General features: G+C 44.3%; 1 protein-coding gene across 1 annotated transcript in view; it reads right to left on the bottom strand.

Annotated features, from left to right (window-relative positions):
• Positions 1-19,550, bottom strand: part of ATF7IP2 (activating transcription factor 7 interacting protein 2) — a 233,173-nt gene that overhangs the window by 108,120 nt on the left and 105,503 nt on the right. The window contains exon 5 of the mRNA XM_063934278.1: positions 1,764-1,871. Coding sequence (XP_063790348.1) covers positions 1,764-1,871 — 108 coding nt within the window. The remainder of the gene's footprint in view (positions 1-1,763; positions 1,872-19,550) is intronic.

Genomic DNA, 19,550 nt, shown 5'->3' with positions numbered 1-19,550 from the left:
GCGCTCCCAGCTATCAGGCACACCTGTGCCGCACTTTTATAAAGCTTGTTAGGGCAAGGGCTCCTGATGCCAACAAGTGGCCAGGCGATAGAGGGCGGGCCAGCTGGTTAGAGACAGGGAGCCTGAGATATGTGTATCTGCTGTCTGTGGACCGGTGCATGCATGCATGTCTATAATATATATATATAAGATTTGGGATAAATTATCAGAATACGCTAAAGTTTTTAAATTAATCCAGACAAATCAGAAGCACTTTATCCGGGTCCTATGGTGAAACCTCCTTGGGGAATAGATATCCCATCATTTGGGCTACTAAATCTCTTAAATATCTGGTGCTTAATTTACCTGGGCATATTGCTGACCTGTACAATCTTTACATGTGGAACTTGATCGGAGAAGTGGTTTGAGAATGGTCTCTGTGGTGGCATTTAAGGTTATCTTATCTAGATAGGATTCCTCCGTTGAAGATGATTTCCTTTCCAATAACTTCTATATCAGTTACAAATGTTGCACATTTTGGTGACAGTAGCTGATGAAAAGTTTATTTATAAAACTTTTAGGGATTTCATATGGAAGGTCTAAACATCCTCAGATTAGTTTATTAAAACTCCAACAACCTCAGGTGAATGTAGGAGTCAGACTGCCTAATTTTAAATTACATAGCCACGCTGGAATCCTGCATTACATCAGAGACGGTTACATAAAATAGATTTCTATACTGACTCCCTTTTAGACCAATCGGTCTTGCCTGAACACTATCTCTCGACTTTTCTCCACTCACAGAAGGAGGTATTGGCTGTTATTGTTAGAAATCCCTTGCTCATGGTTGCATGGCGGGTGTGACACCACACGCAGAAACAACAGAATTTAAAAAGCCAACATTCTCTTTTCCGCCCCTTTTTTTTTCTTTACATCCAAAATTTCGGGATGGTCATGCTTCCACATGGATTTGGGGTTGGGGGGAGACTACTAACTATGCCTAGGTGGGGGAACTGCATACTGTGTATTGTTTTATTGCATACAATTTGCTATCCTTTGTTATTTATGTGGTTCCTTTTTGGATTGTTGCTATCTCCAATGTGCTTATGTATTCACTATACTTTTGACATTTATATTGTTATGTGATCTAATGTGTATGAGCTCTGATGAATAAAGAAACATTATTAAAAATTAAAAAAAAAAGATTGCTTTAGGAGGGTATGCTAATTTTCAATTTAGACTTGCGGGTTTATTTCTGAAGGCACTTTTCATCCATTTTTTTTTTATTTATGTTTTTTATTGAGGCATTGCAAAGTAAAATAACAATCGGCAGTATAAAGCGAACATATTTAACACAACTAGACATGAGCGGCAAGTGTGCTATAGTGCTATACAGTTCAATAATTACAAATGTCGTCACCCAGTATTGGGAACATTCAAAATAAAGACAAAACAAAAAGGTGTCATATTGCTATAAAGTTGCACTGTAGACTAGTGATTTTAAGTTGATGAATATAAATCGAAATCGATGTTGGGATTTCAGGGCTAGAACACACATTTACTAACATTTATAAATAAATATAAAAAAAATCAGGTTAGTAAATATATATGTTTTGCCTTGGAAGACCAACATTGATTGAGATGGATTTTTTTGTCAATTTGAAAATCGACCTTTACTAAATATATCCCTTGGTGTCAATGGATACAGGAACTACTACAGTACATATTGGAGATGAATTTTAGATTGCATGATTTCTGTTTTCCTTGATAAATCAAAATGTTACCTCATCACAGGCAAAACTGACAGATGGCAATCTACTGGACCCATTGCCCACAGTATTCTGAACTTCTATTGCGTATTTAATGTGTTTCTCCAGTTTCTTTATATTTCTCTGTCAGAAAAAAACAACAAAAAGCAGATCAGAATGGCATACATAATTTGTAATACAACTGAAACACTGTACAGAAGATGTTTTGTTTTTAGCTCATCCTGTTTATTTTTAGCATTACAGAAAAGTCTCAACTGGTTACTAAAACGATGCATCATTCTGATTTATGGCAGTTCTGTCCTGCTGACATGAAGTACTATTTTGTGAAAAAGATCCACTGACATTTTCTGCATCTTTTACCTATTTTCGCTGGTCAATGGAAGGCCTATCTATTGCTAAAAACAAAAACATACACTAACTTTGAGACAAAATAAAATAGGATTTTGGTACCTACCGGTAAATCCTTTTCTCCTAGTTCGTAGAGGATGCTGGGGACTCAAAGGACCATGGGGTATAGACGGGATCCGCAGGAGCTTGGGCACACTGAAAAGACTTAAACTGGCTCCTCCCTTTATGCCCCTCCTCCAGACCCCAGTTATAGGAACTGTGCCCAGGAGAGACGGACATTTCGAGGAAAGGATTTTTGTTTAAACTAAGGGCTACAAACATACCAGCCCACACCACAAACATACCGTACAACCGGAGTAACAGTAAACCAGACAACAGTATGAAGTAACAGCAACAAGCTGAAAACAAGAAATACACAACCCGTGTATAAACTAATTTTACCAGCAAGAAAACACTGCAAGTAAGAGTCCACACTGGGATGGGCGCCCAGCATCCTCTACGGACTAGGAGAAAAGGATTTACCGGTAGGTACCAAAATCCTATTTTCTCTTACGTCCTAGAGGATACTGGGGACTCCAAAAGGACCATGGGGTTTATACCAAAGCTCCAGACCGGGCGGGAGAGTGCGGACGACTCTGCAGCATCGACTGAGCAAACACAAGGTCCTCATCAGCCAGGGTATCAAACTTATAGAACTTAGCAAAAGTGTTTGAACCCGACCAAGTAGCTGCTCGGCAAAGCTGTAACGCAGAGACGCCTCGGGCAGCCGCCCAAGATGAGCCCACTTTCCTGGTAGAATGGGGTTTTACTGACTTCGGCACTGGTAGCCCGGCCAAAGAATGAGCCTGCTGAATCGTACTACAAATCCAGCGTGCAACAGTCTGTTTTGAAGCAGGATGACCAATCTTGTTGGAAGCATACAGGACAAACAGCGCCTCAGTTTTTCTGGCAACAGCTGTCCTAGTGACGTAGATCTTCAACGCTCTCACAACATCCAGAGATTTTGGAATCGCCACAGCCTCCGTAGCCACCGGGACCACAATAGGTTGGTTAATGTGAAATGAAGAAACCACCTTCGGCAGAAATTGTTTATGAGTTCTCAATTCTGCTCTATCCGAATGAAAAATCAAGTACGGGCTCTTATGAGATAAGGCCGCCAACTCTGACACTTGCCTGGCAGACGCCAGCGCCAACAGCATAACTACCTTCCAAGTGAGAAATTTCAACTCAACTTTACGCAAAGGTTCAAACCAGGAAGACATGAGAAACCGTAAGACCACATCAAGATCCCATGGAGCTAAAGGAGGCACAAACGGAGGATTGATATGCATTACTCCTTTTACAAAAGTCTGAACCTCTGGGAGGACAGCTAATTCTTTTTGAAAGAAAATAGACACAGCCGAAATCTGCACTTTGATGGAGCCTAATTTCAGGCCTGCATCTACTCCCGCCTGCAAAAAGTGGAGAAAGCGACCCAAGTGAAAATCTTCCGCAGGAGCCATTTTAGACTCACACCAGGAAACATACTTTCTCCAAATACGGTGATAATGTTTCGCCGTAACCTCCTTCCTAGCCTTAATGAGAGTGGGAATGATCTCCCCGGGAATACCCTTACGAGCTAAGATCTGGCGCTCAACCTCCATGCCGTCAAACGCGGCAAGTCTGGAAACACGCATGGACCCTGTAACAGGTCCACTCTTAGAGGAAGCGGCCAAGGATCTTCCACAAGCAAGTCCTGAAGATCCAGGTACCAGGCCTTTCTTGGCCAATCTGGAACGACGAGAATCGCCTGAACCCTTGCTCGTCAAATGATCCCCAGTACCTTTGGAATGAGAGGAAGTGGAGGGAACACATACACCAACTGGAACACCCACGGAGACACCAGGGCGTCCACTGCACTGGCTTGGGGGTCCCTTGACCTGGAACAATATCTCGGGAGCTTCTTGTTGAGACGAGACGCCATCATGTCGATCAACTGAATTCCCCAACGTTTTGTCACCTCTGCAAATACCTCTTGGTGAAGAGCCCACTCTCCAGGATGGAGATCGTGTCTGCTGAGGAAATCTGCTTCCCAGTTGTCCACTCCCGGTAGGAAGACTGCTGACAGGGCGCTCACGTGTTGTACCGCCCAGCGAAGGATTCTTGTGGCCTCCGCCATTGCCGCTCTGCTCCTTGTTCCGCCTTGACGGTTTATATGTGCCACTGCTGTGATGTTGTCTGACTGTACCAGGACAGGTCGACCCTGAAGAAGGCTTCTTGCTTGTAGCAGGCCATTCTAAATGGCTCTTAACTCGAGAACATTTATGTGGAGACAAGCTTCCTGGAGCGACCATTTCCCCTGGAAGTTTCTTCCTTGGGTGACTGCGCCCCAGCCCCGGAGACTTGCATCTGTTGTCAGAAGTACCCAATCCTGGATACCGAACCGGCGTCCCCCTAGGAGGTGAGAACTTTGTAGCCACCACAGGAGAGAAATTCTGGCTCTGGTAGATAGACTTATCTTCCGGTGCATGTGCAGGTGAGACCCGGACCATTTGCTCAGCAAGTCCCACTGAAACACCCAGGCATGACACCTGCCAAATGGAATGGCTTTGTACGCCGCAACCATTTTCCCCAGAACCCGAGTACAGTGATGGATTGACACACTCGTCGGCCTCAGAAGTTCCCTGACCATCGTCTGCAGTTCCAGAGCTTTTTCTTATGGAAGAAACACTCTGTAAATCCGTGTCCAGAATCATGCCCAGAATAGGCAGCCGAGTGGTCGGAATCAACTGAGATTTTGGCAAATTTAGCACCCAACCGTGCTGTCGCAGAACAGACAGTGACAAATTTACACTTCTCAGCAACCGTTCCTTGGACCTCGCCTTTATCAGGAGATCGTCCAAGTACGGGATAATTGTAACCCCTTGTTTGCGAAGGAGAACCATCATTTCCGCCATGACCTTGGTGAAAATCCTCGGAGCCGTGGAAAGACCAAACGGCAACGTCTGAAATTGGTAATGAGAATCCTGTATCGCAAACCTGAGGAAAGCCTGATGCGAAGGATATATCGGGACATGTAAGTAGGCATCCTTTATGTCGACTGAAGCCATAAAATCCCCCCCTTCCAGGCTGGCAATTACAGCTCAAAGCGATTCCATCTTGAACTTGAAAACTTTCAAGTATGGATTGAGGGATTTTAAATTCAGAATTGGTCTGACCGAACCGTCCGGTTTCGGCACAACAAAGAGGCTCGAGTAGAACCCCTCCCCCCGTTGGGATGAGGGAACGGGAACAATGACCCTTTGTAGACACAATTTTTGTATCTCTGCCAGCACCACCTCCCTGTCCGGAAGAGCCACTGGTAAGGCCGAAATGAAGAACCGGTGAGGGGGCATCTCCCGAAACTCCAGCTTGTATCCTTGAGACACAATCTCTAGGACCCAAGTATCCAGGTCTGATTGAATCCAGACCTGACTGAATATTCGCATACGGCCCCCCCCACCGGTCCGGACTCCCCCAGGGAAGCCCCAGCGTCATGCGGTGGACTTGGTAGAGGCAGGGGAGGACTTTTGGTCCTGGGCGCATGACACTGCAAGCGGCTTCCTTCCTCTTCCTCTACCTTTTGAAGCGAGGAAGGACGAACCTTTTCCACGACTGTATTTATTGTGACGAAAGGACTGCATCTGCTGATGTGGTGCCTTTTTCTGTTGTGTGGGAACATAAGGAAGAAAAGAGGACTTACCCGCAGTCACGGTAGAGACCAGGTCAGCCAAGCCGTCCCCAAACAAGACAGTACCTTTGAAGGGTAAAGCTTCCATAGCTCTCTTGGAGTCGGCATCAGCATTCCATTGAGGATCCACAACGCCCTCCAGGCCGATATCGCCAGGCATTGGCTCTTGATCCCAAGATACAAACATCCCTCGCTGCATCCTTCAGGTAATCTGCAGCGTCCTTGATATAACCAAGAGTCAAAAGAACATTATCTTTATCAAGGGTATCCATATCATTAGCTAAATTCTCAGCCCATTTAGCAATAGCACTACTCACCCATACCGACGCCACAGCAGGTCTGAGCAATGCACCCGAATCAGCGAAAATGGACTTCAGAGACGTCTCCAGCTTGCGATCCGCCGGATCTTTGAGAGCTGCCGTGTCAGGAGACGGAAGCGCCACTTTCTTAGACAAACGAGATAGAGCTTTGTCAACATTTGGAGACGCCTCCCATTTTTCCCTGTCATCAGAGGGACAAAGGATACGCCATGTAAATCCTCTTGGGAATCTGCCACCTCTTGTCCGGCGACTCCCAAGCCTTTTCACAAAGAGAATTCATTTCATGAGAGGGGGGAAACTTCACCTCGGGTTTTTTTTCCCTTGAACAAGCAAATCCTTGTTTCCCGTACCGCAGGTTCATCAGAAATGTGTAAAACATCTTTTATAGCCACAATCATGTACTGAATACTCTTAACTAATCGTGGATGTAAAGCATCCTCAGTGAAATCGACCTCGGAATCAAAGTCCGTGTCGGTATCAGTATCAGTATCTACCACTTCAGTAAATGGCCGCTTTTGCGACCCGGATGGGGTCTGCACCTGAGACAAAGCCTCTTCCATGGACTTTTTTGGACATGTGACTCAGACTTATTTAACCTCTTTGATAAAGAAGCGACATTCGTATTTATCGTACTTAACAATGCGAGTAAATCAGGTGTCGGCTGCGCCGACAGGCCCAAATCTAGCCCCGCATCCGCTCCCCCAATAACCTCCTCTGGTGAATAACATTCAGCCTCAGACATGCCGACACGTAGTACCGACACACAGATACACACAGACCGTCTCAGCTAGGTGACAGGCCCACAATGAAGCCCAGATAGAGGACACAGAGGGAGTATGCCAGCTCACACCTCAGCGCCCATATATCCCGTCAAAAGATATATGTACCCCGCGCTGCTTAAATAATAATAAAATGCACCACACTGCGGCCCCCCCTCTCCCGATTAGCTCCCCGTTACTTGTGAGAGGAGATGTGGAAATCCCGGGCAGCGTCTCCTTCAGCCGTGTGTTGAAGGAGAAGATGGCGCTGTGAGCCGCGGGACTAAGCTCCGCCCCTTCCCGGCGCGCTTCGGCCCGCCAAATTTGAAAATGAAAAGATGCCGGCGGGGGTTTGAGAAGCGGTGCCGGGGCACCGAAAAGCCTTCTGCTGGTCCCCGAACCTCAGTAACATGCTGCCCAGGGCTTTTCAGTGTGCCCAAGCTCCTGCGGATCCAGTCTATATCCCATGGTCCTTTTGGAGTCCCCAGCATCCTCTAGAACGTAAGAGAAATAATAATTCTTAAGGCTTAAGTACAATGTTGTGAAGTCAAGAAGGTACCATAAGTTATAACAGCAATTCACCATGCTGAAGTAACTGATTAGGAAGAAAGAAAAAAAAAAAGATGATAACTAATTAGGTCACTAATTATGCTTAGTAACAAAAAATATATATATAAAGTTTTAGTCTCCCCACCCAATGGGTCATATGGTTCAACAGAAACCTTTAGCAGTGATTATCTTAAATTTAGACAGACTCTTTTAAAGAATTAGAACGAATGAGAAAAAAAAAAAAAAAAACTTTTAAGAGGTCCGGTATCTTTATATTACTCACATTCCATAAACGACTAATATATCTTTGATCACATGACAAGTCTAGTGTATAAGTATTGAGTAATATACATGCACTGCCTTAGTCATTTTGAAATATTCCCGATCAAGACCGTTATCTGCATGGGGTGTGGTATTGAAAGTCGACAGTAACTAGGTCGACAATGTCTAGGTCGACCACTATTGGTCGACAGTAACTAGGTCGACAGCGTCTTTAGGTCAACATGTTCTAGGTCGACAGGTCAAAAGGTCGACATGAGTTTTTAATGTTATTTTGGTGTTGTTTTCTTCGTAGAGTGACGGGGAACCCCAATTAGTGCACCGCGTTCGCTCGCCATGCTTCGGGCATGGTGCCTTCGCTCCGCTACCGCTTCGCTCGGCACAGATTACCGTTCCAATCGTAGTCCACGTGGATCGTTAAGTATGAAAAGGTTAAAAAAAAGAAAAAAATTGTGAAAAACTCATGTCGACCTTTTGACCTGCCGACCTAGAACATGTCGACCTAAAGACCCTGTCGACCTAGTTACTGTCGACCAATAGTGGTCGACCTAGTTACTGTCGACTTTCAATCCGGATCCCATCCGCATGACAGTGGTCAAGCTGGGGACCCGATCAGCCGAGTGATTGAAAAGGTGTGTACTCAGCTTTAAACAGCAGATGAGATGTAACCTCTCAATTGTTGCAATGGGCCCACATATACACCAATACAACTGTCGCCCCCTTCACCCCATGATAAGCGATCGGGCCATGATTTGTCTACAGATGGAGCCTCGCTAATCTATGCTGTCTATGGCGTTAGTCCCGATCATGGAGTCGCAGCGTGCCTGGGAGCAAGTCGGCTTGTCTATTCGTAGGGAGGCGCACAGAGCTTATAATGGCGTATAGCGTTACCGGCGAGTGTAATACCAGCGATCATCCACCAGATGTAAAAAAAATTCTCAGAAAATGATATTGCATAGTTTATGCATGTACTGTATATGGGCACTGCTGTACAGGGGTTATGGGGATATGGGTGTTTACCCAGATTAGTAGGCCTAAAAGCCATGAAAGTTAAAACAAACAAAAATAAAAAAAAATCAGAATAAAAAAACAACAACACTGCAACCAAAACCCAGAAAATAATGAACAACATAAGGTTGCTATGTATGATTCTTTAAAACAAATTGAAATCCCTATTATCCATTACATAATGATAAATCCTTCTCTGCCAGTACAAAAACCTCTCTCGGCTCTCTATGGTTTACAGAGAGATCATGGGAATGTCCAAAAACAGTCTCAAACTAAGGTTAAGCAAAACATAACCTTAGCCGTTTATGTAAACTACTGCAAATACAAATCTGTAGCATCTTCTTAATAGACCTTCAGAAGGGCTGAAAAGGTGATTTACATTACACACACACACACACACACACACACCCTGGTAATGTATTTATTTATACAGAGTAATGGTGTGTACACATGGTGAGATATTTTCTTACGATTTTGACTATATAGTCAAAATCGTAAGAAAAGTTAGTGCAGATCGCAAGGTGAAAGTCACCTTGCGGTCCCGATGCGTGGTCCCGTGCGGTCGGCATCGCAAGCCTAGATAGACTGTGCAGGCAAGTCAATTTGACTCTCTCGAAGAAAAGATAGTCAAAATTGACACTTAGCCAAAAATCGCATATAGTCAGTATCGCAAGCATAGTCATTATGTGCTTGCGATGCCGATCTAGCCCCTGTTGCATAGTGTGAATCGGGGTTAGCCTGAATCTCACCGTGCGTATACACCTTTACAGTAACCACACAAACTGGCCAATTCTTCCTGGGTTCTACAGGGATTAAAGAGAATACAAGTGTTGTAGAAGATTTCAACATATGGATCACATCATGCAAATGTAACCTTACTCTTCCTTGGGGGGCTGAGTAATAAGGAAAAGGAAAGGAGAAACTACAAGCTGAAACAAAACTCCTACTACCATCTGGATTAAACGTCACGAAACAAGGATAAATGAGTCCAAGACAAAAGAAGGCTGCCAGTTCAGAAACCTGTCTAGAGGAACATTTCGCTATAAGAAAGATTTTGCCATTTGACACACCTATGCAGATTACAAACGTGAGACAAACAAACAATCAATCAATCAGTATAACCACATGTAGATAATAACAATCCTAGTTCACAGTACAGGTGAAACACAGAAAATTAGAATCATCATGCAAAAGTTCATTTATTTCAGTAATTCAACTTAAAAGGTGAAACTAATATATTCTATAGACTCATTACATGCAAAGTGAGATATTTCAAGCCTTTGTTATAATTTTGATGATTGTGGCTTACAGTTTAAAAAAAAACCAAATTCACAATCTCAGAAAATTAGAATATTGTGAAAAGGTTCAATATATTGTAGGCTCAAAGTGTCACACCCTTATCAGCTAATTAATCCAAACCACCTGCAAAGGGTTCCTGAGCTTCAAATGGTGTCTCAGTCTGGTTCAGTACAATTCACAATCATGGGGAAGACCTCTGACCAGACAGTTGTGCAGAAAACCATCACGGACACCCTCCACAAGGAGGGAATGCCTCAAAAAGAAATTGCAAAAGAAGCTGGATGTTCTCAAAGTGCTGTATCAAAGCACATTAATAGAAATTTAAATGGAAGGGAAAAGTCTGGAAGAAAAAGGTGCACAAGCAGCAGGGATGACAGCAGCCTGGAGAGGACTGTCAGGAAAAGACCATTCAAAAGTGTGGGGGAGCCTCATAAGGAGTGGACTGAGGCTGGAGTTAGTGCACCAAGAGCCACCACACACAGACGGATCCTGGACATGGGCTTAAAATGTCGTATTCCTCTTGTCAAGCTGCTCCTGAACAACAAACATCAGAAGCGTCTTACCTGAGCTAAAGAAAAAAAAGAACTGGTCTGTTGCTCAGTGGTCCAAATTCCTATTTTCTGATGAGAGCAAATTTTGCATCTCATTTGGAAAGCAAGGTTCCAGAGTATGGAGGAAGAATGGAAAGGCACACAATCCAAGATGCTTAAAAGTCCAGTGTGAAGTTTCCACAGTCTGTGTTGATTTGGGGAGCCATGTCATATGCTGGTGTTGGTCCACTGTGCTTTATTAAGTCCAGAGTCAATGCAGCTATCTACCAGGACATTTTATAGCACTTCATGCTTCCTTCAGCAGACAAGCTTTATGAAGATGCTGATTTCATTTTCCAGCAGGACTTGGCACCTGCCCACACTGCCAAAAGTACCAAAACGTGGTTAAATGACGATGGGATTACTGTGCTGGATTTGCCAGCAAACTCGCCTGACCTGAACCCCATAGAAAATCTATGGGACATTGCCAAGAGAAAGATGAGAGACATGAGACCGAACAATGCAGAAGACCTAAAGGCCACTATTGAAGCATCCTGGTGTTCCATAACACCTCTTCAGTGCCACAGGCTGATAGAATCCATGCCACGCCGCATTGAGGCAGTAATTCATGGAAAAGGGGCCCAAACCAAGTACTGAGTACATATGCATGAGTGCCGACATTTCTGTATTTAAAATCCTTTTTTTAATTGATTTTATGTAATATTATAATTTTCTGAGATTTTGGATTTGGGTTTATTTTATGCTGTAAGCCACAATCTTAAAAATTATAACAAATAAAGGCTTGAAATATCTCACTTTGTATGTAATGTGTATAAAATATATTAGTTTCACCTTTTAACCCCTTCAGTGGCATGCCCGGAAAATTTCCGGGGCCAGCTGCGCTGTGCAGACTGGCAATCCCGAAAATTTTCCGGGCATGCCACTGCTCTCCCTCTCCCTCCTTACACTCCACCCGGCCGGCCCGGTGTGATCGCGTCATTCCGCATAACCCCGCCAGCCGAGCGGAGTACAAGGGAGGAAGGGTGTGAGAATGGGGGGGGGGGGGAGGGGGGGGGGAGGACAGGATGTCAGTGCTGGCGGGCTAGTGCCTGCCAGCAAATGCTGTCCGGGGGATGGCCATCGGTGGGTTATCCATCACTGGTCACCATCGATGGATAACCTCGATGGTGTAAAACCATCTGGAATGGAACCACCAATGGTTTTACCCATCGATGGTCATCCCTGATTTACAGTACACATGCGGGAGTACCAGGAGGCGTGGCTTAATGGGTGTCAGGGGGCAGAGCTAAGCTCTGTGCCCTGACACTTTTAGAAAAAAAAAATCAATTCGGTAGCACTGAACCATCGATGGCGGGACACCATCTGGTTCCCCCCCTTCGATGATAAAAGTATTTGACATCGGTTATAGACCTTCGAAGATTTTGAATCATCGATGATTGATGGCCTTCCCTAGCTACCCCTAGGCAATGAGCATTCCCTAAGGCAACAAGCATTCCCCGTGGCAACGACCATGGATCCCAGAGCTTAAAATCCCTGGCAAAAAGCGGGAATATAAAAAAAAAAAACCTGCCCTGGGAGGTGTTACCAAATACAAAAACCCACCACTGAAGGGGAGAAGATGAATTACTAAAATAAATGAACTTTTGTACGATATTCTAATTTTCAGAATTTCACCTGTAAGTGGTCCAAAAAGCTTCTCAAGACTCCAGAACTTGATATAATACACGAGTGATTTAAAATGTAAACAGTTGATTATTGAGCCTTGTAGTTTTAAAATAACTTCTCAGTGGTTTCTGGGAGGGTTTACAAGTACATCACAAAATGTGTTTATTATTATACTTTCCTCTTCCTCCATTACTCCCATCTATCCCTCTTGTTACTTAAGTCAATGATATAGTGGAATGATGTGACAACATGTTCATAGTAAGTTATAGTAACTACCACCGCAATGAGGCATTCGGTATATGTGCTCTATCATCAGCTCTAACATCTCCTCCTGGGGAACAGGATACCATTATTGTGCAGCTTACAATGTTACTTGAATTAATCCTTTGTTCTCACAGTCATTCATAGAAGTCAACAAAAAAAAAAAACATGTTCTGTATTTCCATGCCATTATTCTTTTTGGACCACTTATTTGATATAGGTCCCAAGCTCAAATTGGTATAGCAGTTGCCTGATAAAAACAGAACACAAGTGACACTGCAGAAAATATCCTGATGTCTCTGCCATCATCTGGTGTTGGAAGAAAGCCCCAACCCCTTCCCAGCCCATTGTCCTTTAAACTGTGGTGACTAATGACTACTCATTACAAAGTGCTTTCACATTTGTCTCCATATGTAGAGATAAGTGGGATGTCTGAACAAGCAATCACCACTTTTGAAAAGTGATGCTTGTGCACACCAATAAAAAAATTCTTACAGTGCATCCGGAAAGTATACAGTGTGCTTCAGTTTTTCCACATTTTGTTATGTTACAGCCTTATTCCAAACTGGAATAAATTCATTTTTTCCCCTCAAAATTCTACACACAATACCCCATAATGACAACGTGGAAAAAGTTTTGAGATTTTTGCAAATTTATTAAAAATTAAAAAAAACGAAGAAATCACATGTACATAAGTATTCACAGCCTTTGCCATGAAGCTCAAAATTGAGCTCAGGTGCATCCTGTTTCTACTGATGTTTCTGAGATGTTCCTAAATCTTAATTGGAGTCCACCTGTGGTAAATTCAGTTGATTGGACAAGATTTGGAAAGGCACACACCTGTCTTTATAAAGGTCCCACACTTCACAGTGCATGTCTTATCACAAACCAAGCATGAAGTCAAAGGAATTGTCTATAGACCTCCTAGACAGGATTGTCTCGAGGCACAAATCTGGGGAAGGGTAAGAAAAATATCTGCTGCTTTGAAGGTCGCAATGAGCACAGTGGCCTCCATCATCCGTAAATGGAAGAGGTCCGTAACCACCAGGACTCTTCTTAGAGGCTGTCCAGCTGTCTAAACTGAGCAATCGGGGGAGAAGGGCCCTAGTCAGGTAGGTGACCAACTCTGTCAGAGCTACAGCATACCTCTTTGGAGAGAGGAGAACCTTCCAGAAGGACAGCCATCTCTGCAGCAATCCACCAATCAGGCCTGTATGGTAGAGTGGCCAGATGGAAGGCACTCTTTAGCAAAAAAGCACATGGCAGCCTGCCTGGAGTTTGCCAAAATGCACCTTAAAGACTCTCACACCATGAGAAACAAAATTCTCTGGTCTGAGGAGACAAAGATTGAGATCTTTGGCGTGATTGCCAGGCATTATGTTTGGAGGAAAACAGGCACCGCTCATCGCCAGTCCAATACCATCCCTACAGTGAAGCATGGTGGTGGCAGCAGCATCATGCTGTGGGAATGTTTTTCAGCAGCAGGAACTGGGAGACTAGGCAGGATAGAGTGAAAAATGAATGCAGCAATACATTCTGAATGAAAACCTGCTCCAGAGCGCTCTTGACCTCAGACTGGGGCGACGGCTCATCTTTCAGCAGGACAACGACCCTAAGCACACAGCCAAGATAGCAAAGGAGTGGCTATAGGACAACTCTGTGAATGTCCTTGAGTGGCCCAGTCAGAACTCAGACTTGAATCCGATAGAACATCTCTGGAGAGATCGGAAAATGGCTGTGCACCGACGCTCCTCATCCAACCTGATGAAGCTTGAGAGGTGCTGCAAAGAGTAATGGGTGAAACTGCCCAAAGATAGGTGTGCCAAGCGTGTGACATCACACTCAAAAAGACTTGAGGCTGTAATCCCCCCCCCCCCCAACCTGACCCTTGGACACCCTCTTCTCCGCTCCCTCTCCCCAACTGCCTGCGCCCACCTTGCACACCTCTTTAACCTATCGCACTCTACCGGCATCTTTCCCTCACCACTGAAACATGCTCTGGTCTCATCAATTCTCAAAAAAACCAACCACGACCTTTTATCACTCACTAGCTACCGCCCCATCTCTCTTCTCCCATTCGCCTCCAAACTACTTGAACGACTGGTCTACAGCCGTCTCACAAGCTACCTCTCTTAAAACTCCATCCTTGATCCACTACAATCTGGCTTTCGCCCACTCCACCGAGACTGCCCTGGTGAAAGTCACCTATGACCTGGTTTCGGCCAAATCCAAGGGCCACTTCTCTCTGCTCATCCTTCTGGACCTCTCTGCTGCCTGACACCGTGGATCATCCTCTCCTCCTCTGCACACTCCAAAAGTTGGCTTCTCTAGCACCGTCCTTGACTGGTTTACCTCTTACCTCACTAACCGCTCCTTCTCTGTGTCTGCCTTCGGCACTACCTCACACCCTTCTATTCTTCCTGTTGGTGTCCCTCAGGGTTCTGTCTTAGGCCCCCTTCTGTTCTCCCTGTACACCTCTTCCCTGGGTGTGCTCATTAACTCCTTTGGCCTTCAATACCACCTCTATGCTGATGACACACAACTATACCTCTCATCTCCTGATCTGTTCCCCTCTGTCCTCTCTCAGGTCTCCAGCTGTCTCTCTGCCATCTCCTTCTGGATGTCTGAGCGCTCCCTGAAGCTCAACATGGACAAAACTGAATATGGGTGTCATTCGACTCCTCCCTCTCCTTTGCACCCCACATCCAAGCTCTGGCGCAATCCTGTCGGTTCCAGATACGCAACATTGCTCACATCAGGCCATTTCTAAACTTATCATGCACTTACTGGTCATCTTACGACTCGACTACTGCAATGTTCTCCTCACTGGCCTCACTTGCTCCCATCTCGCTCCCCTCCAATCTGTCCTCAACTACGCAGCTAGGCTCATCTTCCTCTCCCGCCACTCCACATCTGCCAATCCGCTTTGACAAAATCTACACTGGCTCCCATTCCGCTACAGAATCCTCTTCAAACTCCTCACCCTCATATACAAGGCCATCTCTAATTCCACTGCTCCCTAAATCTCCAACCTCCTCTCCCTTTATATTGCCCCCGCCCACTACAGGTCGGCCAATGACCGTCGCCTCTCCTCTGCCCTGGTCACTGCTTCCCATGTACGAGTTCAAGATTTTGCCCGTGCTGCACCCCTTCAGTGGAACGTGCTCCCCCGCTCCATTAGACTCTCCGCGACCTTACAAAGCTTCAAACGGGCACCCCTCTGATGCATAACCTAGTCCTTAGGCTGCTCCTCCATCCTCCTGCCCCATGCCTTGAACATCTCTAATTTGCTTACATACTGCCATCAGGCTTCCTCCCGCTTGCTTGCATCTCATGTCATCTGTCTGTCGCCCCTCCCCACTAGATTGTTGGCTCTTCAGAGCAGGGCCCTCTTTCTTCTTGTTGTCAAAGCCCACTTCGACACATTTCACTCGCAGCTCTCTCCTACTCAGCGACCATCTTTACCCACTTTTTCTCCTGCTGGTAAAGGCTCATCTCTAGCTATGGCCGCCAGCCCCAAGTAGTACAATGATTACTCCCTCGCTACTTACATCTAAGCTGTATTATGTTTTGAGAATTGTGGTTCTCTTTATTGCCTGTACTTTATTTTTGTTATTTATTTACTGTAATGCTAAGTTTTGTCTCCTTGTACTGTCCTTAGAACAACGCTGTGAAACACTTGCGGCCCCCTATAAATAAAATGTAGTAATAATAATAATAATAATAATAATAATAATAATAATTTCTGCCAAAGTTGCATCAACAAAGTATTCAGCAAAAGCTGTGAATACTTATGTACATGTCATTTTTTATTTTTAAATAAATTTGCAAAAATCTAAAAAAAAACAAAAAAACTTTTTTCACGTTGTCATTATGGGGTATTGTGTGTACAATTTTGAGGTAAAAAAATGAATTTATTCCAGTTTGGAATAAGGCTGTAACATAACAAAATGTGGAAAAAGTGAAGCACTGTAATTTGCAGTACGCACTACCTGTGTGAAACACCTCATACACTCTCACCATGACATCTGTGGGCTGAGGAAGATGAGGATGCTGTTTATGAAAACTTTTGAAAAGAACAGGGCTGCAAACTAGGAATGCTTCTTGTTCACAGGAAATCACACAAGTTCATAGGCGTTAAGGTGCTGTGACTATCACACATGGTGGTATGAACCGTTGCACTTCTATGCTTATGAACGAATTCAAGAAGCCACAAAAATTTATTTACACACTTTTTTAGTCTTCTACAGGGAGATTACAAAATGATCAACACTGAAGGCAGACACTGCATGTGACGTGGGTGCCCAAACAAAGTAACCCAAAGGTCAGATCATACAATGGGCCTGAAATCAGAGAAGAACATAAATATTCTGAAGTGCAGCAGTCTGCATATGTCGCACTGCGCATGTGCCACGCCGGTCACAGAGAGGAGTTATTTGCAAAGTGACCGACAGTCAGGGACCTTGGGGCCTAATTCAGACCTGATCGCCCAGCGGGCGATCAGGTCTGAACTGCGTATGCACCGGCGCCACAGTGTGCTTGCGCATGCCATAGATGCGATCCGCATCTGTGCCCAGCGATCGCCTCTGCCCAGGAGGGCTGGCGGTGTTTAGCCACCGTTTTGGGGGCGCGGTCCGGGCAAAGCAGCCGCTGTGACCCAGGAAGCGACGAGTAGCTCCCTGCCAGCGCGCAGGAGCTGCGCTGGTAGTGAGCTACTCCTCAGGTACAAAAGCATCGCCGCCGTGCGATGCTTTTGTACCAGCGCGGGTAGGGGGCAAACCAGACATGCGGGGCGAACTAGCCCTGTGCTCGGCGTCCCTCTCATGTCTGTGAAACTGATCGTAGATCTGCTAAATTTAGCACATCTACTATCAGGGCTGAATTAGGCCCCATGTGGGGGAGGTTAACAGAGAGCAGCGTGTTTGAGGCTGGAACTGCGATCCCATACCCAGGTGCAATGTCTCTGGCGTGTTACTACGTGCGGCCTAACTGCGAGACTACGGGACAACTCACAATTTTGATAATGGACTGATCTGCGTGTTTGTATGCAGCGGCTGGGAACTGTACAGCCGCCAGTGGGTATCTCAGTACAAATCCAGATGACAGCGACATTTGCATACTTACAGCCGCAGCTGCCATGGCATTTTCCTACATCTGTGATTTATGCCCAATGCTCTGAGGACTAAACAGGTGAGGCTATTATGGCACAGTTGCCAACAAAAAGACTACGCAGACCCCAACCAGCACTGTAGTACGTTTGTAGTGGATTCTCAGTTTACATATGAAAGAATTCTCGTAAACTTAAATAACTTTCTCAAAATAGACATCAAAGTGATAGCTATATATACTGTATATCTATATATGTATCTCCCTCTCTCTCTTTATATATATATATTATATATATATATACATACACACAGTATCCCTCTCTCTCTATATATATATATATATATATATATATACATACACACAGTATCCCTCTCTCTCTCTATATACATATATATATATATATATTATATATATATATATATATATATATATATATATATATATATATATATATATATATATATATATATATTTATATATATATATATACACACACACACACACACACAATTCTTGGACGGCGGCACTCAGAACAAAATGACACAGCACTGCAGATCGTTGCCAACGTTTCAAAGCAAACGGCTTTTTCGTCAGGGCATAAACATTACAAACATACACTCACCATTTATGTGCTCACCATCACCACGCCGCTTCCCGCCGCCGGCCTCATCCGTTCAGCCGTGCGCGGGTTGATGACGTCACCGTGCGACCCATCACCATAGAAACAACTGTAAACAGTACTTTACAATGTAACAGTGCTCAGATGTTGTAGACAGACAATCATTGAAATATATATAATGCACCTAAGTGCTATGCGTCCTACTAATAAATATCATTAATATCCTAACTGATCAAAAACGGATAATGCATATGACATCAGGGCTACAAAAAACTGTGCAAGCCATTATTTTCATTAAGCCCTTTAGGGCTAAGGGTATCAAGTAAAAAGATCCACCTAGCCTCACGCTGCCTAAGCAGCTTAGAACGGTTACCTCCTCTGGGCAATAATGGGATGTGATCAATTATCTTATGCTTGAGTGAAGTGGGGGAATGTCCTGCCACGGCAAAATGCCGGGCAACAGGTTGTTCACTTTTTCCAGAGAGGACAGCCTCCCGGATCGCAAATCTATGCTGTCCCTTCCTAACCTTAAATTCGCAGTCGGTCTTACCAACATAATATTTACCACAAGGGCATATCAATACATAAATTACGAATTTAGATGAGCAAGAAAGATGATGGTAAATTTTAAATGATTGATTAGTATATGGATGTTTAATACTGTCCCCAGTCAGCATGTAACTGCATGTTACGCAGCCGAGACATTTAAAGCAACCAGGCTTTTTATTGCCCAGAAAGGTAAGGGGCAAATTGCGTTTACCAAAACCAGTAATGTCGGTACGCACTACAAAATCACGGATATTCCTGCCACGTGAGTGGCAACACATGATCTTTTTATTATTTAAACCCAAAAGCTTTTTATCAGAAGCAATGATGGGCCAATATGTATTAACGGCTTTTCTGACCTTATCACTAGCTAGATTGAACCTGCTAGGCCAAATAATTTTATCAGAGGTAGATTTAGCATTTTTAGTTTTGAGGGTATCTATTCTGGGGATTGCTAATACTTTTCTTTTGACTTCTAAAAGAGTCTTTCTATCATAACCCCGAGCCTCAAATTTATCCACCATCAGGTCAAGTGACTGTTTGGCCTCATCATCCTCACTACAAATACGTCTTGCGCGTAAAAACTGGGAAAATGGAAGACCCCTGCGTATTGGCATGGGATGATGGCTAGTAGCCTGCAACAATGTATTGCGATCAGTGGGTTTAACAAATAAAGATGTTTTAATTTTATCCCCACACCTTTGAATTCTAACATCCAAAAAATCAATACTGCTAATATCAGATTTACAAACCAATTTAACAGGGCTGTTGCTGCGGTTGT

This window comes from Pseudophryne corroboree, chromosome 7 (genome assembly GCF_028390025.1).
Source record: "Pseudophryne corroboree isolate aPseCor3 chromosome 7, aPseCor3.hap2, whole genome shotgun sequence".
In the NCBI taxonomy this organism is placed as follows: domain Eukaryota; kingdom Metazoa; phylum Chordata; class Amphibia; order Anura; family Myobatrachidae; genus Pseudophryne; species Pseudophryne corroboree.
Note: the sequence above shows the minus strand (reverse complement) of the source record. Positions and strands in the feature narration are given on the sequence as shown.